Raw genomic sequence first — 21,170 nt, forward strand, 5'->3', positions numbered from 1 at the left:
GCATTTGGTTTTTAGCATTTTTTGCAAATGTAACCCCAAGACAGTAAATAAAGTAATGAAATATAGACAATTTATGCAATTATAACCTAACACTTTAATGTTTTGATACCTTTAAACATATTTAAAGGCAAAAACATGGCACCAGTTATTCTCGTGTCCAACAAAACATTCCTTTTTTGGGCATAAACAAAAAAATAACCAAAAGTTGTAATGTAATGATGAAAAAAAAATACATAAATAAATAAAATAAAAAAATAAAAAAATCGATCTTTAGACATCTGAATCGATTTTTAGGAATTAATATGAGAATCGATTTAGAATTGGGAAATCGATTTTTTTCAACACAGGCCTACTGTACATACACACACACACACACACACACATACATACATGTATATACACGCATACACACACACATACATACATACATACATACATACATACATACATACATACATACATACATACATACATACATACATACATACACACACACACACACACACACACACACATACATACATACATACATACATACATACATACATACATACATACATACATACATACATACATACATACATACATACATACACATTGCAAATACATCCATTCAAAGGTAAAATGACATTCTTCTTATCTAAATGTTTTCTTTTCATATCCTCCCCCACCCTCCATGGTTCTCTCCCACCTTCTGCTTGCTCTTCCTTCCTCCGTCCTTCAAATCCTGTCACCCCCTCTTTGCTTCTTTTCCTTATGACTCAGAAGAGAGTTGAGTCATGTGAATGACGGCCCATGTCGTGTGAGACAAACATACTCTCCAGTTTGGAGAATCCTTTGAAACTCTCGCTAAGTGTAGCTGCATTTCTTTCAATAGGATGAAGTGTTGGCATTGTAATTGGGATTGAAACTTTATTCTAACAGTTTTTGTGAGAGATGGTGTACTTAACTGCTTACAGTCCTGACGGGCTGCCTTTGATGAGGAATATTGGGGCATTTATTATGTTGCTGTTTATTGTTCAAGAGTGACTTAAAGTATTACACGCTCTGAATCTGACCCCTCCCACTCTATTTTCTGATGCACTATTGTGGTTGAATAAATTGGTTTGAAGTCAGTGCTTGATAAATGTTGGTTCAAGTGGGTTGTTAAACGATGTAGATACCCATGAAGCCGAAGATGCAAATTAATTATAGGTTAAACAAATCACTGAGAAGTTGTTTTTGTATGTTTCCTGGCAAAATTCTGTTTTGGATCAGGGATTTTAAAAAGAAATAGAGGTGCACTGATTGAAATTGGCCAGCTGAATCCCATTTCCGTATTGTATTTATACATTCCATATTTTATGTTTAGTGTAGGGTGATTGTTTTTCCTCAGTTGTAAGTCTCTTTGGATAAAAGCGTCTGCTTGATGTGACGTAACAAATGTTTATAGGGACTAGTTATCTTACGCTAATGCCACCGTAAGGTTCACCAACTGCCACTATTCACCTGATGAATCCAGATTTAGTTTCATGTTAATTTGATTTTTATTCAACTTTAATAGTTACTCCGTTTATATTTCAGGTGCCCAACTGTGCACCTCCATAGTTTACCGGCCCTGGACATGGGTAATGTCAGGCCCTGGTTCATATGAATCAAACCTGGCGATACATACATTAGTGAGAGATGTTTCTACCGCAGTGGGAGCTCTTGGCCTTCAACAGTGGTGAAGAGTGGATACACCAAAGCAGAATTAAGTCCATTTTTCAGCATTTCTCTGCATGCTTCCTGCATTCTTAGGGACCCTATGATTAAATTATACAGCTGTAAATGTGTGGGAATTTCCCACCTTTTTTTTAAGTTCAAAGTTCGTTTAATTTGTTATAAATTATTCTGAATACCAGCAATGCCGCTCTGAACTTCTCGCCCTACAGCGCTCCTTAGCGCATGATTCTGTTAATACATCTATACTTTTACAAGCCGTTTTAAATGCAGGACTTGTATCTTTCCCACCCCTCTGTTCCCTTTATTATGTGGACTTGAATTCAGTCGGTTGGCCTTAACTTTTTCAGAATGGCCTGTATGAGTATATCAAACAAAAATAGACTATTCCCCAACATTTCAATAATCTTTGAACTATTTTAGCCGTTGTAACTTCTGCATTAGTGGTATATTGCTGTTAGTGAAGCAGTTATTATGTAACCTCAAGTAACTGTGTGTAATCACTGGAGCTCTTTGCAAATAAGTAAATATTTAAAATGATCTAAACATTTAAAAACTCAAGAGGAAATCCAAACATTGAAGTGACAGTTTTAAACACAAAGGAGATGTCTTGTCAATTAATAACTTCAACGTTTTCTCAACAACCCCAACTTCCCTCCCCCATTTTTTTTTTTTTTTTTTTTTTTTTTTTTTTTTTAATTTAACATTTCCCAGGCTCATGAGCAACTTCCCCTTTACTCAAGATTTTATGCAGAGGGCTATTTGGTGCAGCCTTTTGAGTTCTGTTTATAGAAATGCTCTTCTAGCAGCCAGTAATGAATCCTAGTAGGACAAAAAGACACACGACAAGAGCAGAAATACATTTGCGCCCATATGAACTGGATGGTAGAACTGGTATAGCAAGATACCGCGCATGACAAACCGTGGCACGAGAACCAGACCTATGCTTAGAATAGAATACTTTGTCATTATACCTGGGTACAGTGAGATTGAAAGCAGCATCACCTCTCCAGTGCAAGACAGTGCAGACAATAAGAAATATAAATAATATAAAAAAGGTTAAGGTGTATTTGAATAGTGAAATCAAGACCTGAGATCCTATTTACAGATAATAGCATATAGTTACACATGTGGGGGAATATTGCACAGATAGTCCGGGAAAAAGTATTGCACGGTAAAAACAGTAATTGCACATGAATTATTTATAAATAATATAAAACAGTAATTGCACACGAATTATTTATAAATAATATAAAACAGTAATTGCACATGAATTATTTATGAATAATATAAAAAGGTTAAGGTGCATTTGAATAGTGAAATCAAGACCCGAGATCCTATTTACAGATAATAAACATATAGTTACACATGTGGTGGAATATTGCACAGATAGTCCGGGAAGAAAAGTATTGCCCGGTAAAGACAGTAATTGCACATGAAGGCATTCACATTTTGTTCAGGAGGTACAGAAACATCCATCAACCATCGCTGTGATTCAGTGTTCATGTAAATGTTTTGGACCGGCAGATTTAACCAGCTCACTTTCAGGCTCTTATCTAATACAGGTGGAAGTTGATATGTTTTTCCTTTTCATCTTCAAAACCTCTCATCTCACGCTGTTATTAGCATTCTTGAGCCATCTTGATGCTTTTTGATCCTGCGTGTTTCCGCATGCTTCACTCGGCTGTATATCGTAAGAAATAACCCTAAATAGGTACAGACGCTGCCGTGTTTTGAGTAGGTCACATGACCAAGCAAACGTTCCGGGTGAGCCTGCATTGGCTGGTGGGAGTGATGATGTTTGATGTGTGACTCACCACTGTGTTCTCAGTCTCCCCTTGTTGTTTCTAATAACAGCGACAGCTTCCAAACAAGGCACCACCGACGTTCTGGATCTACACGGACGAGCTTAAGTGCACTGTGCAGCTCTCCTTTTATAGGTAGAAACCTTGAAGATTATGTAAGTGTTTGCATAGTCCTGAAGTCAACATCCAAACTCCACTTCTTTTTGCCTTCATAAGGCTGTTAGCTGGCTTTCTTTTGGAGAAACAAGCCAGTTTAAACTCAAATCTGAAGTCAAAGTAAAGACTAAATTTAGGTTTGAATCCCCCCCCCCCATCATTGCAGAATGATGTATTCTGCAATCGAACCGAACGCTAACTTTTAAATAACTTTACTTGAACCCTTAATGAAAAATGTTAAAATCACATAAAATACAGTTTTTATTGTTCTGCGTAGCTCTCCAAAACTTCAGGCTTTCAGTGGACTTTTTTTTTTTTTTTACCTTGTCTGCACACATATTAATGGTTAATACCATGCTGGTAAAACCCTAAGGCATATATATGTGCATTGTTACTATATTTATCTCATTAATATATACATATATATATATATATATATATATATATATATATATATATATATATATATATATATATATATATATATATATATGCATACACATACATACACATACAAACCCAGTTTTTTTTTTTTTTTTTTTTTTTTTTACTTGAACCCTTAAAGGAGCTTGAGGCAGGATTTATGAAAAAAATTCGTATACGTTTTAAGTTTTCTAGTAATAATGTCAGATGAAGCGTTCCAAACCCAAAAGAATGTTTCCTCTAGTGTATCTCTCCGTTGCCTTGAACAGGCTGTGTGCTGCAAAATGTGCTGCAATTCGGGCCCAAATTTCCCGCGCTGGGCTGCAGATGTGACGTCACATGACGCTGCATGCGCGTTCTCCCCGTTCTCCCGTGCCGGCTTCACTGTTGGCTGCAGTACCCCCGACGGCCGTCGTGGTGAAGGGTGGCGCTAGAGAGTCTCATTTCTTAAAAGGAGCCTGATGCTCCTTTAAGATCACATAAAATACAGTTGTTATTGTTCTGCATAGCTCTCCAAAACTTCAGGCTTTCAATAGTCAAGTGGACTTTTTGATGCAAGTTAATTATGCTCCCATATTCAATAGGTCACATTGTTTTTCGTATCATATCATGAACTTAATTTAAAAGCTTTAGCCTTATCCAAGCCTGGGTACATGCTGGGATCTGTTTTAGTTTCTCTTGAAACTTTTACAAGGGTATGGATGCTCCGCATTAGCTGACATAGAAGTCAACTGCTGTGACTTGTGAATTTAGGAACCAGATGGTGAGTGTTCTCTAGATGGTATAAAGCATACGTTTCCCATAGCGAAGGCCTCATGAACGTCTCTTAAACCGCCTTTAAATGTACACATGGGAGACGCTCTGGTCCCTCGGTGTTTAACTAAGCACTGTTTTGTTTGAAGGGGGGCTGACGCACACACATTCACAAATCACACTGATTTGGTGTGGTATATGTCAGTGCTGCTTGCGTGTGTGTGTGTGTGCGCGTGTGCGCGTGTTTTTAAAGGGGGCAAAAGTTACTGGTATTAGGTCAGTATTTATAAACCAGCAGGTGGCCAAGGTCATAAAAGTTGTACTCATATTGCTTGAAGGTTGTCAGTATTTCACAAGGTATTCTTTAAACTGGATCACTTTTTTTTCTGCTGTTTTCTTTCTTTTCTTGAAGCATTCTTCACTTGACCTTTCATTCACCTTGACTCTTTCATACCAATATTGTCCAGGTGAGTGCTCTCATTTACAGGACTGTCTCAGAAAATTAGAATATTGTGATTTTCTGTAATGCATCAACTGAAATATTGCAAGCCTTTTATTATTTTAATATTGCTGATCATGAAAACTCAAATATCCTATCTAAAAAAAATTGAATATTCTGGGAATCTTAAGCTGTAAGCCATAATCAGCAATATTAAAATAATAAAAGGCTTGCAATATTTCAGTTGATTTTTAATGAATCCAGAATGTATGACATTTTATTTTTTTTAATTGCATTACAGAAAATAAAGAACTTTATCACAATATTCTAATTTTCTGAGACAGTCCTGTATGTTATCCCACGTCCAATGAAAGTTTGGGCTGGTGTGCTTGTTATCAAATGTTATCTTGTAGTTTCAGGAACATCCAGCTGTGTCCCGCTACTATATAAAAACACCTCTCCTGAAGCATTGTACGCATACTTGCACTGTGAGAAATGTCTATGGAAAAGCCCTTGTTATTGAAGTGTGGAGCGGTCAGAACGGCCCATAATGATTATTGCTGTTGTCAGCTGGCACACATTTAAGTGAGTGCCGTTTTAAAGGCTCTGCATCCAAGCCATTTGTGGTTTTCAGCTCTGAGAATACTTAATGGAACAAAATGACTTAAGCTCAACCTCCTTACTTTGTTTTTCTTTTAGTTTTCTTTTGCCTCCAAAAGAAAACTTGACAAAAGCAATCGTATGAAATGCGGCTGTTTTTATTGTGCTTGAATATGTGTAGATGGGATGAGAGATTTCATGGACACAACCAGCAGTTGTAACCTGTTCCAGCATGCAGTGGTCTATCCTAAGTCTGTGAAAGTGTAATGACTAGGCCGACAAACAAATTTGCTCTTAGTTTAGCGCTTTTATGCATTTGTTCTGGAGTGAATGTTGAGTCATTATGACTTGGGATAAAGAGGGGATTTTTTTTTCCCCACTCACAAATTTTCAACAAATTAGCCAATAAAAGGAGATTATTCTGTTATTTGACTTTTTCATTGCTTCCCTTTTTCTTTCCAGCCTCCTTTTAGATTTTGTTCAGTGGAATAGAGGTTACATGAGTCTCATTGTTGTGGATAGTTGTTTTGGAGCTGGCTGACATCATTTTCACCGGGGGGGGCGGGCATGTTAAAGGGTTGAAAGGGCAGGGCTTGGCTTAAACTTTGTGGCTGAGCCAGTTTCCTGTGAAATCTGGGGAGGAATATATCCTGGTTTACGAGAACGACACAGCTGTAGAATCAGTCATCCGAAATTACCTTCTGCAGTGATGCATTATTGATGGTTCTTCCTTCCTTTTTTCTGTTTTGCAGGACTGCAATGCTTTTGATGGAGTGAGACCCCACTACCAAGGAATCATCTACAATTAAAGATCGGAAACCTTATCAGCCAAATAAATCTTGCTTTGAAATTGATCACTTAAACATTATTGAACTGCAAAATGGATGGAGTGGACACCTTGCAGAGTTCTGCCCCAGAGACCAAGGCTGAGCGGATTGCTCGCTACAAGGCAGAGAGAAGGAGGGAGTTGGCCGAGCGCTACGGTAACACCGAGGATTTCACCTCCAGATATGTCCGAAAGGACAGGAAAGGCACGGAGACAACTGAAACAAAGTGTTCAACAGCCCAGGAGAAAGAAAAACACGAGGATTATGGATCAGAGCGAACATACACCACAAGGGGCTTCAAGAATAAAGTAGCAGACGGCGAGGGGGCCGTCCAGGAGAAGGAGGCAGCCGCTCGCCTCAAGACAGACGCACTTCCATCCTCCAAATCTGAGGATATCTCCTCCGTTAAGACGTCATCTCGTCTCAGGTGGGTTTATTTACATAGTCCCTAGCGTAATACAAAAGCACACTTCACTTTCTCTTTTTCTTTTGTCGTAAACTTGGCAGTGAGCACAATACACAAAGCTGCAGCAGGCATGGTGACTTAAAAAAGAGAGAGAAGAGTCATGATTCAGCACTAAGTTGATAGTCTGTGGGTTTTTTAAGTATCTCCTATATTAATTAGTAAAGGGAGCCATTAGATTTTAATAAAAGTGAATACTTTCAAGGGCAAAATAGAATAGAATAGAAGACTTTATTGATCTCCCAGAGGAGAAATTCAGTCGTGCAGCAGCCAAACACACACACGCTCAACGGTTTATACAAAAAATTAAAATAGAAAATAACCAAAAAATAAAAATAAAAATGAAAAAGAGCATTATAAAATATAGAAAAATGAGCAATGTACAAGAGAAAAAATAGTAAACACAAAAAAAACTGATAATATTTACATGTGCAAAAATACGTGAGGTATTTAGCGGGCAAAGTTCATTGCACTTTCAAAGAGACAGGTTATTGCACTCGGGTGGCTACAGTTGCTTATTATAAAGTCTGATGGCTGTGGGGATGAAATAAGGCAACTAACTAGTCAATTAAGGTAATACTTGGAATTTTGAAATAAACATGAAGGCAAGCTTGACCAAAATTGGCCTGGTGTGCAAAGTGGCCTACCGCATTTGTTTGTTACAACTTGATGGTAGCATTCACGCTGCACGTTTAGATTTACATCAGTCAGGGGTATGAGCATGGAGTTGATCACAAATTATTTGTAAGTGCAAGATAACAAAGTAGAATTGTCTTGAGGACTTGGAAGATTTGACACGTGCTCATCGGTTACTAGGAATGCTCGTCGAAGAAATGTACGTACATGGAAGGAAAACATGTCCAGTCGGAGGTCTGAGGCTGTTTGAGCTGTAATCAAGCCGGGGATTGTGCTGCACGCACATAGCTGGACTTGTCTGTTCCTGAAGAAGCAGCCGGAGGGGACTGACAATGCAGAAAAGAAGAACCAAGATTGACAGAGTGATGAGATAAAATTAGAGTTTGGGGCTTTGGGATGGAGAGATTGTGAGCTCAGACAAGTTTTTGTGCCTGTTGCCTAATGAAGCAAGATATGAGGATTCTTGTGAATAATAGCCTGTGAGATTTTGTGGACAGATTACTTTATGGGTTTTGCAAAGACATGTCTTGTATTATTGGCCTTTAAAAAAAGCTGCAAGTAATTTTAGCTTCTCTGAGCTTTCGAGCGTTTGCTCAATCTACTCTAGTCCCGTCTCCGCCCCATCCACACCCCCTAAATTGATAAAAGTGACAATTAACTTTTAATATTGGATCAAATGAATAATATATTGTGTATATAGACAGATAGATACAGAAAACGGTCAAAACAAAGTCACAAACTACATTTTTATTTGAAAAGCACAAAGATGATTGAATGTTTTCATGTGATTGATACGATCCCTGCCACGTTAGATTCTAATCTTTTATAGTTTTGTGATGATGTGAACTGTGGAACACAGTTCACTTGTAAAGTTTTGTCTACAGCCACACCTATGCAAAATGTGCAGGGAATTTTGTCTGAGGTCTAGACAAGCTGTTTTTCTTTTCAAAGTGTCTTGAAAGATTTTATAAATTCATACTACATGAAACTCTTGACTTGTGCATTATTCATGATTAGAACGTCCCAAACGTTCTCTGACCCCTCATAAGCAGCATGTTTTTGTGTCTGAAACAGGAATAGCATCAAGGAAACCGGAGCTCAGCTGTCGCTCTGATAATGAGAACTGTCAACAGGTTTATCTGCGTCAGACAGGAATCCTTTGCTGATGAAGTTGCAGAGTGACATTTCAAAACGTCACATTTTGACAGTCGGCTGTTCATTATAATGCCGCTCCAGCAGCAACTCTATATATAAACTAAAGATATATCTTTATATATATATATATATTTATATATATATAATGTGTATGTATGTATGTATGTTTTTTATATATATATATATATATATATATATATATATATATGTCCTACAATCTAACCTACATTCAATCTTTGACTGTTGGCTATATTAATCTCATTTCATAGTAACCACAGTGACATCAGGGTTTTTGGGTTGATTAAATCTTGCATGTGAACCATAGTACACAACTGCAGGGTGTAATTTGGAAGAAAAAAAAAAATGTTCAAAACAAAATTCTGTGTTTAAAGTTGCAGTCTGTGTTTCTGTTTTATGATAATGTGATCAAATCCATCCTGATAAATGCTCAAAATTAACTTTGTACTTAGTTGCTCAATTTCAAAAAGTTAGGAGCACAGCCAAACATTTACAAGCACCCACCAAAATTTAAGAGCGCCAACAATATATACGGTATAATAGACTGTTTATGTTGAAAAATGCTTACTTATTCCTAAAATAATTCCCACAAGTTAAATATTGTTTGATTATTTTAACAATTAAATTCAATAAAAACGTCTCAAAATAGAAAGCCAAAGTACATGTTCGGTAAGACATTGAATAATTGTGATATTACAAGCGTGGGCTAATGTGTTGCCAATGATTAAAGTTGTAATTAAAAACACCAGCGACGTCGGCACATGACTTGTTGTTTTTCATAAGTCATGTTGAGCTCATGTTTTTAGTCATATTTGACCATCTGGATTTAAATTAGTTGAAAACAAGCTCCTCCTTGGCACTTTTTTTCACTTTCAGCTTTATGCAACCAAATGGTCCCAATTTTGAGCCCTGTCCTACCAAAGACAAAGACAAAGATCCATAGTTGTACTGTGACTATAGTCACTATACACGCATTGTGGTTCTGGCTGTTCTGCGTGTTAAGCATTTGAGCTAAATACGAGTGATCTGTGCTACTATCTCTGATGTCTTGAATTAGAATGGAGACATTAAAGGGACTAAGTCATACATTTTTTGCAGTGGTTTAGTGGTTATTAGGGCCTGAGCACTTACAGTGCGAAGGCCCTATTGTGTCTGTAGGAATTTTTAATTTTTTTTCCCCCTCGTTTTTATTTTTCTCGTGTTTATTTTTCCGACGAAAGGAGGGCCTTTTTGCCCCCCTAAACGTGCCCCAAAAATCACCAAATTTTGCACGCAAGCCAGGCCTGGGGAAAAATTTGATATTTAATGGTTTGCATTAATGGGCGTGGCCTAATGGCTCAACAGCGCCCCCTTGAAAACTTTGTGCCTCAAGCCCCACAATACGGTTTGACGTACATGCACGAAAATCAGTACACGCCTGTATCATGTCGCAACTTAAAGAAAAGTCTCTTGGCTCCATGGCCGAAACTAGGGGTGGGCGGTACACCGGTGTCATAGTCATCACCGGTGTGAAACTGCGCCACGACATGGATTTTGCAATACCGTCAATACCGTAATAAATCAATTATAAAATAATAAGCCTAAATAAGGCATTAAAAACGTCGGTGATATGAAAGGTTTGCTGCCGTGTTGTGACAGCAAGAGGTGGAAACACAAGCAACCTGTTTCATCACTTAAAAAACACGCACGCCCGTGAATATGAAGAGGCAACCCGGGCCAAAACGAGCGCAAGTGGGACCAGCAGCTGCTGCTGGGACCGCTGCTCCGCTGGTGCTGCTGAGCAGCACCAGCGGAGCACGTCCCAAGACTAAACAGCTTTCACTGCAGGCATCCTTACTGCTGCTACACCTTACGACAAGAGTAGTAAGAAATGACAGGGCTTAAAGTATTCCGGCACCGTGCCGGATCCCCGGCGTATGGAGTTTTTTTTCTCGGCGTGCGAGTTTGACTGCTTAAAAAAAAAAAAAAAAAAGTTTGAGAGAAAAAAAAAGTCTTAGTCAACCGTATTCGTCTACCAATGGAATGAGAGGAAAGCAGCTCTGGCGCTCAACCAAACTAACACTAGCCAATCAGAAGTGGAGCTGGGCGGGTCTTTGACAGCACCAGAGCGCAGAGCGCTGTTTCAACCTGCTGGAATACCAGTCACCCACTTCAAGATGGAGAAAAAATTAATGAATGTCGGTTTAAAATAATCTTTTTGCCCAGAAAAAAAAGGAGTAAGTAAATGTAAGTAAATTTATTAATGGATAGCCCCTTGAGATGAATCATCTCGTTTTCGAGGGGGTCCAACAAAAAACATACAACACAATACAAAACAGTTACATACAACATACATAATACATAATACATAAGGCTCTCACACACAAACCTGCCCACACACCAGTCCCCAAGACCTACCACACCTGAAGAACACAGGTAAACACTGCATATAATGCAGTAATAGCAACAGGAACAACAATATTAATATTAATGGTAGTCATTGTCATCATCATAATGATACAATATATGAAGATATATATACATTATATATTAAATAAAAAAATAAAAATAAAATGAGAAGGCAATACCACTAGAAACAACTACATGGTTTATTGAGGTTGGAATATAGAGAGTTTTTAAAGAGGTGTAATGGATTAAGTTTTCTTATGTTAATGGGTAAGTGGTTCCAGTCTGATGGGGCTTTGAACTTAAAAGCACGTCTGCCAATTTCTTTAAAAGTTAAAGGAACGAAAAAGAAGGGTTGCTAAGTGTTTCTAAGAGAATATGAGGATGTATATGGAATCAGATATTGTTTTAAGTATGATGGATAACTAAAGTGTATACATTTGAATATGAGTTGGAGCCAGTGGTATTGTCTTCTTGAGCTGAGGGGTAACCAGTTTAATGAATGATACATGGAGCAGTGGTGAGTTCGATATGGGCACCTTAACACAAATCTACAGAGACTGTTGTAAATTACATTGAGAGGTTGAAGATGTGATTCATAAGTGTTCTGGTAAACAACATCAGCATAATCTAAAATGGGAAATAATAGTTGTGTGACAATTCTTTTCCGTGTTGGTAAAGTAAAACAGTTTATTGAACGGTAAAGGATGCCTAGGTTGCGATGTAACTTGGTTGTGATGGACTCAATATGATGTTTAAAAGAAAATAATGGGTCGATCCAGAGGCCGAGGTGTTTGAATGTGGTGACCTGCTCAAGGGATGAGCCATCATTAAAAATAATATTAAGATCTGGGTTATTTCCAAGGCCTAATCTGGTACCAAACAACATTGAACATGATTTCTTTTTGTTTAACAAAAGTTTATTTGATTCTAACCAATACTGAACAATAGAAAATTCATTTTGTAAGGAGTGACAAAAAAATACCCATAACCATGTTCTTCTCTCGAAAAAACACACCTTTACCGCGGGCTTTAGAAGAAAAAGACGCTGCAGCGCGAGTCGGGATGGAGCGGCTCAGAAGAGCAGGGAAATACGTGCGAGGCGGTGTTGAACTCCGCAATTTGAAGCTTTGTATAATAATTATAAAAAAAAAAAAAAGGGTTGCTACTATGTGAATATCACTTATCACGGGTTCTTTTTGGAACGTAACCCTCTCGAAAAACAAGGGATTACTCTATATGAATACTCATGGCATAAACCTGTCAAGTTTTGGATTTAAAATTAAGGGACATTTTCCACCACCCGCTGTCCAACCAGCCCAACCGAGGTCCAGTATTAGATTTTAAGACAGGTTTACAAAATATTTAAAATATAATATAATAAAAATAAATATAATATAATATAATATAATATATATATATATATATATATATATATATATATATATATATATATATATATATATATATAAATATTAACCTTATTCACATAAAGGGACAGGACAGGCTACTCCTCCCAAAACGTACCAAAAAATACCGTGATATTATACCGTCACCGTTCAAAAGATGAAAAATACCGTGATATTAATTTTAGGTCATATCGCCCACCCCTAGCCGAAACCCAACAGGAAGTCGGCCATTTTGAATTAATCGTGTAATTTTGGCGCAATTTATGCCATTTCTTCGGCTATTAATGCGGCCCGAACCGTAACATGCACCCAGGTGTGTTATACATCAAAATGTGCGTCTCCATCCTGCAACGATGGGCATTACTTTTCTCAGTCAAAAGCGTTACCGTGGCGATGCTAGACGCCAAAAAGCGCGCCCCCCCTTCATCTGATTGGTCTATATTTGATAGATCCTACTTTCTGCCATAACTTTTGAATGGTTTGATAGAGAGTCGTGGGTGGTTTCATCCGCTAAATGTCCAGACCTGAAGAATCTACATCAAGTCATACAAGCTTCCACTGCAGCCTGAACGTCCACAAGGGTGCGAGGGCCCGTTCATCGCTGCTTGCAGCTTTAATTATAGTTGGTCCTGAGAGTGTTGACCTTGTTCCAGTGTTGGCGTTGATGTTCCACTGGTGGGAGTTTTGAGATTATCTTTGGTATCTTTGTTTTGACACTGTGGCAGGACACACTGCACTGCTGTCAGGGGCAGCTCTTGCAGTGAGTGGTGTGTTTGGTCTGCAGGAGTTTTGGGTGGGCCAGAACTTGTCCATTTACTGTAAACACAAGGATCCAGGAGTTCCCAGGAAGACGTTTAACAGTAACAACGCAATCAGGGTGTTTTCCCCTGACAATCTGTCATGCTGGAGTCAAACTTTAAATCAGCTAAGCAGTTTGTTTTTGAGTGATGGGAAATTGCCTAAATTGCAGTTAATTAGAGCCTCTTCGGTTGTAAAATGCCACTTCCTTACTGCAGTGATCTAAGGCTGCATTTAAACTCGTGGTTACATTTTTAAATGTGGAACATTTTGTCGCACGTCCGCCTGGTATTCACACCAGACCCCATTTTGGTGTGTAGTATTCTTGCATGATGCAGTCATACAGTCTCTTCTTGTGCCTCTTCTGGGACACTTTGCATCTTTTCTTAATTTGCAATGTTTTTATTACCATTACTAGACAATAAGAAATAAAACAAAACAAAGAGACTTAATGACAGTGTACTCAATGACCTGGAACCAGAACAGAAAGCACTGCTGACTTTGTTGTTGTTGGACCCAGTTGTTATACTGCTAATTTATTCATTTAATACTAGTGCATCTGCCTACATCCTGAGGACAAGGAACAATCAGCAGAAATGCCTTTGGTTTTTTTGTTTTTTAAACAAAACCACAGTACTCTGGACGTAGCCTAGGTTGTTGCAGTTTACTTGGAGAATCTTGCATGTGGGATCTCTGCCAGTCAACAACAGTCTTGAGTAGTGATAGCTACAGCAGTTGAATGCCTCTTAAACAATACCAAATAAAGGCATTTTTCTACCTCGTGACATGGAAAAAGTGCAGTGCAAGGTCTGATGTGGACCTAAAAGTGGCAGTGCAAAAAAAATATTTTTTTAAAAACAACCAAAAAACAGCTCCAGAGACAAAACAATTCTGTAGAATGAGCGTCTTCACTGGCTTTATGTTGCAAAAAAACAAACCATGAAGGAAATCAAAAGTTATTAGCATAATATGACCACAGAATCTTTTAGTTTTTTGCCTCCGAATGTTGTGAACTGTAATTCTGAAGTGTGAAACCTGAATCTGCAAGTGCAAATCATTCATTCAGTGACACAAACAAGAAAAGGTAATAAAGCACAGGTTCAGGATGCAACACTGTTACTGTCGTGCTGTACTGCTTTTCTTGGATAAGTGGTTTAAATGGCTGTGTATCATTACACCTCTATGAAATGATGTGTTTTCTGTGCCCATGAGTGTACAGGTGTGATTCTGATCACAGCTTTGATTCAAGTTCGTATTAAATGATGCAGAGATGTGCACATCTGCATGTATACGGAAGAGTATTGGGGCCATGGAGTAGAAAAGATATTTGAGAGGGGAAGATTTTTTTTTTATTGTGCACTTCGAGAAAAAAGTCGAAATGTTGAGAAAAAAGTCGAAATGTCAAGATTAATGTTGAAATACAGTTTCAAGAATAAAGTCAAAATTTCGTGTATAAAGTCGAAATTTCGTGAATAAAGTCGGAATTTCGGGAATAAAGTTGAAATATATTTCGACTTTTTCGCGAAATTGTATTTCAACATTATTCTCGACATTTCGACTTTTTTCTCAACATTTCGACTTTTTTCCCGAAATTGTACTTTGACATTAATCTCAACTTTTCGACTTTTTTCTCAACATTTCGACTTTTTTCTCAACATTTCAACTTTTTTCTCGACATTTCAACTTTTTTCTCGACATTTCGACTTTTTTCTCGAAGTACATAATGGAAAAAAAACCTTCCTCCTCTAAAATATTTTTATTTTTCCCCTGCCTGGCCCTAATACTCATCCGTAGCATGTAGGTTGTCTATTCTCTAGTATGAATTAAATTTTCTTTTTTAAATGCAGTTTTAAATCAACAGTTTTACTTCAGAGCTTTGACTCGATTTCAAAATGAAGTGCAGTGATCCAAAGTAACAAGAATCTCCTATTGTTTATAACTGCTATCAAATGTGTGTTTATAGTATCAGTACAAAATTTGCTTCGTCACAACACATTGAGCTTGCACAGTGGGATGTTCATGAAATAAACATATTATTTTAACAGGCCAGGCTTAGATAGCCAATACAAAATCCCTTGACATTAGATTGGCTCCAGTTTCAGTCATGCAGCGTGTCACCCCCTGTAACCTTTGACCCCTCCCAGATGTCCACTATGATTCTCTATTGTGTTAAAAGCTGCACTCTCCCCTCCTCCTGTTACATCAGCGCTGCTACCCCACAGGCAGCTGCTATCTCCCTGTTCATTTTCACCACACATTACTTCAAATCCAATGGCCACCTTCAGATGCTGCACAGACATTACTTCTGCATCATTACAGCATTAGGACTGAAAGAGGAACCTCTGTAAATGTTATAGGGTGGGTATTTTAGAAAGCACAGTAATAGACTGGATGCTGATGTCCTGTTTTTAGCATATATTGACTCATTTTTTTAATTTGAAATTGGTTTGAATTTGTATAATAGTGCATATAGGACTAAATGTTTTTTCATCTGTTAGCATCTGTTTATGAAAGGCATAATTTCATTACTTCATTACGTGACCTCATTTGTCTCTGCCTCTCTCTGCTAGGCTGCGGGAAACTGGTGACACAGCAGAGCCTGAGGGTAAGATGAAACCTCCACTTTCACCGCTGTCAGATTCTCTGTTCAGCAAACTGCTTTCTCATTGGGGAAGTGGCTGTTATAGATACTGAAAGGAACACTGAGCTCATTGCTGATGTCAGATCACCTACCTGCTTCACTGACGTTGGCTTTTTAATACTCATCCACTGAAGAGGATGATAAAATAATGATACAGTATTTTACTTGGCTCAGATTTACTATGTTTATGAAAAATGTAAAGTGAACGTTTTAACCAAAGTGATGGTTTGCTTCAAAAATAACAAGAAAAATAATATGTTTGCAAAGACAACTTAGTGTTACCAGTGTTTTGTGTGTGTATCACTGTATACTTGCATGTGTATTTCTGTATACTTGCGTGTGTATATCTGTTAAAATGATGCATTAACATGATGAGATTGCTTAAGAGAGCTCTAAAGGAGCGCACTAACGTTTTAGTTTCACTAGAGGGTAAATACTCCTTTCTTTGTGTATCCAACAACCCAGTCTGACAAAACGCCTTATAGCCTGATTTAGCTTGGTCACTAGAAATAGATTGTTACAACAACTCCTCCAAAATATGACATCTTATTTGCAGGTTTTGACTGTGACCTCTACCTGTTACGCTTGTGTGACTGCAGGAGAGGGACAATGGCCAATAAGCAAATTCCTATACATTTTTTCGGACCCCTTTTAAAGGGGACCTATTATTAAAAAAAACAGGTTTTCTCTTGCTTTAACATATTTAAAGTGGTCTCCCCTCAGCCTGCCAACTCAGAGAAAATGGAAAGCAACCAAATTCTGCAGTGTCTGTACAGCCGCCCGGATGATCCGTCCAGTGTCATGTGGATCTACGAGCCAATAAGATTCTGCTCCCGTCGTGATGTCACGACAGGAGCAGAGGTTTGGCCTCTGATGCGTGAAACCACGCCCACAACTATAAAACCGTGTAACTGCTAAAGAGTGTCCGACTATCGTAGCACTACGTGACATCGTCTCTCTGTCCATCTCCCTCCAGCAGCTGAACTTTATTGAGGTTTTTGTAGTGAAATGAGGAGGAATCATAGAGATAACTTCTCATTTCAACTAACTGGATCAGCCGTTCCTCATCATGACTGTTTCCTACAGCGCTTTCAACCGGCTTTCAACGCGAGCAGCAGGAAGAAAATAGAAGCAGGGCGTCCGACAAATGTTCAGCTCAAAACGGCGCTGCGTCGCTGCGGCCAGTTAGGACAGTCCAATAGAAAATAAAGCAATGGAATTGATTTTGTTGCTGACGCTTGCTCGCATCGCATGCATGACACGGTGTAAAGGCTGATTTATGGTTCCGCGTTACACCAACAATTTAACGCAGAACCATAATTTAGGCTTAACTCCGCCGACCGGAGCTTCCACCATTTTTCCGTAGCGGTGTATCGCATCATTCAGGCAGCCAATCAGCACAGAGCCTCATTATCATAGCCCCGCCCACTCAGAATCCCGCATAGATAATGAGGTTAGAGAATGGGAAGATAAAGACATGGTTTAGAGGCTGAATTTCTAATTTATTTAGAAAAAACAATCAAAAGCTTGTTTTTAAGACATTCAAGGCCTGTTTAAAATAGGGATTAGATGCCATAATAGGTCCCCTTTAAGTAATTCACCATGAATCAGGTGATTTTTCAGTTTGGTTTGTTCTGTATGGTGACTGACCAATCAGGCTTTGGCAGGTCAAGTTTATAATACCGTATCTAGCAGGTGACGGTTATCAGTTGACCTATTTTAGTTGCAGCATGCTACACTATTGTCACTATTGTTTGTGCTGGGAGAAGATCGCCTCAGCTTTAAGTGATATTATGTGGTTTTGATGAACTGCGCAACTCTTCAAAGCCTGCGAGCTCATATTTACTCCCAGGTCAAAGGTCCATCAAGCTCTCACTCGCTGTAAGTGAGCTATTTTCTAAGACGGATACAAACACTTACTGAATGATTTGCTCACATAAGTGGCGGGGTTTCCATCTCTTGAGTCTTTACTTTTATCAAGCGTTTGACCTTGAGGTAATAAATATCGACTGAAGTCAAAACAATGAATGCGGTTCGAGGGGAGTCATGAGTCTGCAATGCTCAATGTTTCGTCATATGAACTAAATCAAGGGAAGTTCTGAACAGCAGGGAAGCTAGGAAACATAAATCAGATCTGGAGCTGGGTTTTTTCCCTACCAGTGGAAAAAGTCTGTTAGATGAGCTATTAGTTTGGCAAGAAATGTCAAATCTTTAATTCAATAAAACCCAGATTTAGATAGTGGAAAATTGATTTGACTGTCCTCAGTTAAGAAATTTGTGTTGTTTGGAGTACATATAAATGTGACAATTCCCTATTGATAAGATTATAGTTTCAGGGCTCCATTGTTGCTTATCGACTTTTCAGATACATTATTCTTTTAATTTACCTTTTGTGGCCCGAAGACATTTTAGGGCTGGAATATACTTGCATACATATATTTGCATCCGTTTGCGTGAGGACTACGAGGCCTGTACGTGTGATACCGCCAGCCTCCACTTGGGGGCAGGGTGTAACCTCCGTTCAGACATTACAACTGTAAATAAGTTATACAAAAAGGAAACTGTCGGAAGAGGACGTCCAAATACAAACCAGAAAATGTATTCAATTTTAATAACGAATAAGAATGAATACAACTTTTCTTTTCCTTAGCTAGGGTGAGTGCATAGGTAAGGGGACATATTAGTGATGCACCGAAATGATTATTTGTGGCCGAAACCGAAACCGAAAATAATAATAAACACTTGGCCGAATACCGAACAATACCGAACATGGTTCTTCAGCAGTTTTTCATTTATTTTGCCAATTTTTTCACCCTTGGATAAATCAAATACATTTGATTTAGGCATGCTTTTCAAAGAAAAAAATATTTTCCAAAATTACAAGGTAGAACATTTTTTTTAATTTCCCAGCATTATGTTGTTTTGGTTCCACCTCCTGGTGAATGTTAGGTAAAATTCTTATGGGGTTAGTTTTTGGTTGGCCAACGATTTATTACGGGAGCGGCCAGTCTATTAGGTAAAATTCTTGTGGGGTTAGTTTTTGGTTGGCCAACGATTTATGTAGTGCGCAACGTTACGGGACGGAGCGGCCAGTCTATTTCCTTATTTTACAACGCCGTTATTAATTGTTAGTTTTTTTCCCCACTTATTCCACCGAACACTGAAAGTGTTTTTTTGCCATTTTCGGTTACCGAACAATCGGTGCATCACTAGGACATATATATATATATATATATATATATATATATTTTTTTTTTTTAAACGAGCAGACGGAGAGTTGATGAGTTATTGGTTTGACTCCTAGGGAATATAAATGTTTGGATTATTGTCTGTTTTCCCTGTTTTACCAACGCGGGATATTGCAGAGGTGAAACGCCAACACTAGATTTATAGATTTATACGTCCTCTGTGCGGATTGACTGTATGGATGTTGAATAGACTGTAAAATTGGACGATTTGTTCCATGGGATCAGCGCCACACCGCTGCAGCAGATTACAGATTTGCTGTGAACTAGTGCAGTTAATGGTATATTGCAGGTCACGTATGCGTCACATATTTTTTGGGGGGATGTGCACCAACTGACGTGCCTACTAACTAACACAGGGTAGTAGACAAAGTATATTCCAACGCCTATTGTTCCGATGTAGCTGATGCAGGAGCAAAAGAAGTGAATACTTAAATAAACTGGAAGAAGACCGTGTGTTATGTTGCTAGTTTTATGGCAAAAATAGCTTTCATCCTGATAATTCTTTAAAGTGATTGTATTCATCACTCTAGCCAAATAATTCAGTTTGAAAAGTAAGTGTGCTGTAGTTGGAGAGGAATGTTCTAATGACCCAAAACAAGACAATACAGAAGGTTTCATTAATCTATAAAGGAGAGCTGAAACCTACACAATCAACCCTGGGTTAATCACATGGAGATTAAAATCTATGTTAAATTTAGCGTCCAAAATCATGCTAGTGTAAGGCTGGTGTTGAGTTAAGCCTTACTTGATTAAATTAATCATTTTTCGGGTAGTGAGTAAGAGTAAAGACTGGGACAACTTCTTCAGCGTTTGCGTGTACTTTAATGACCCAAAACAGTGTAGGAATCACTCCGCCCAATGTAAAACATATTAATCACAACAGGTATGCTGACTAATGTAACTATAGTCCCTGACTTACATCAGAATATACCAAAATATATTTATAAAATAATGAACCATGAATTACCAAGATAAACTTAACAAAAATAAATTTCCTCTTACACTAGTTCTGGTTCTGCTTGTTTTTCAGATGATGGGAATTCAGTGGAGACTGACGGCACGAGTACAACTTCCAAGGAGTCCCATTTTAAGGTATGGTATTTGGTTCAGTCTTTCTTTTTTCTTTTTTTCTTTTTTTTTATGCAAAGTTTTTGGATGACTAAATGCGTATGTTGCGCTGTTTTACTACCTTACTACAAAGTTGACAAAAAGCCTTATTGTCAGTTACTCTAACATCTTTAATGTAAATGCTGCTTTGTGTCATGATTATCTGCTTATGATGACTATGACAGTGACTCCATCCCTGTAGTAGAATTTATGTTAAGGCAGGAATGAGTTAAGAAGGATTCATTTTTCCTGTATTTTATTCCTTAAGGATTTAAGAGCTCCCGCTGCTGAATCTGAAAGTAAAATTGTGACACCCAACCTGTTGTACTTGCAAACCCATTCATTCATTACAGTCATTACAGGTCTAATTTTGTTTTTGTGATCAAATGTTTTTATTTATTTTTCATGATTTTCTTATTATCAACAGTGGCATCCACAATGATGTTAAACAAGCATTAACACATATTCTCAGCCCCTTCCAAACCCACCCCTTGGACCTAAGCATTCCATGAAAAAAATTGATGATAAAGAAAAACAGATACTACAAAGATAATAGAACAAAGAACAAAATAAAACAAAGGCAAAACATAATAATATCAAAATCTG

At 38.0% G+C, this 21,170-nt stretch overlaps 1 protein-coding gene across 2 annotated transcripts in view; it reads left to right on the forward strand.

Moving 5' to 3' along the window:
* svild (supervillin d) overlaps window positions 1–21,170 on the forward strand; it is an 84,310-nt gene that overhangs the window by 9,835 nt on the left and 53,305 nt on the right. For both annotated transcript variants that reach the window (XM_061709357.1, XM_061709358.1), the window contains exons 2-4: window positions 6,630–7,131; window positions 16,139–16,173; window positions 20,488–20,549. In XM_061709357.1, coding sequence (XP_061565341.1) covers window positions 6,758–7,131; window positions 16,139–16,173; window positions 20,488–20,549 — 471 coding nt within the window. In that variant the 5' untranslated portion in view covers window positions 6,630–6,757. The remainder of the gene's footprint in view (window positions 1–6,629; window positions 7,132–16,138; window positions 16,174–20,487; window positions 20,550–21,170) is intronic.

The sequence above is a fragment of the Cololabis saira genome, chromosome 19, assembly GCF_033807715.1.
Source record: "Cololabis saira isolate AMF1-May2022 chromosome 19, fColSai1.1, whole genome shotgun sequence".
Lineage (NCBI taxonomy): Eukaryota > Metazoa > Chordata > Actinopteri > Beloniformes > Belonidae > Cololabis > Cololabis saira.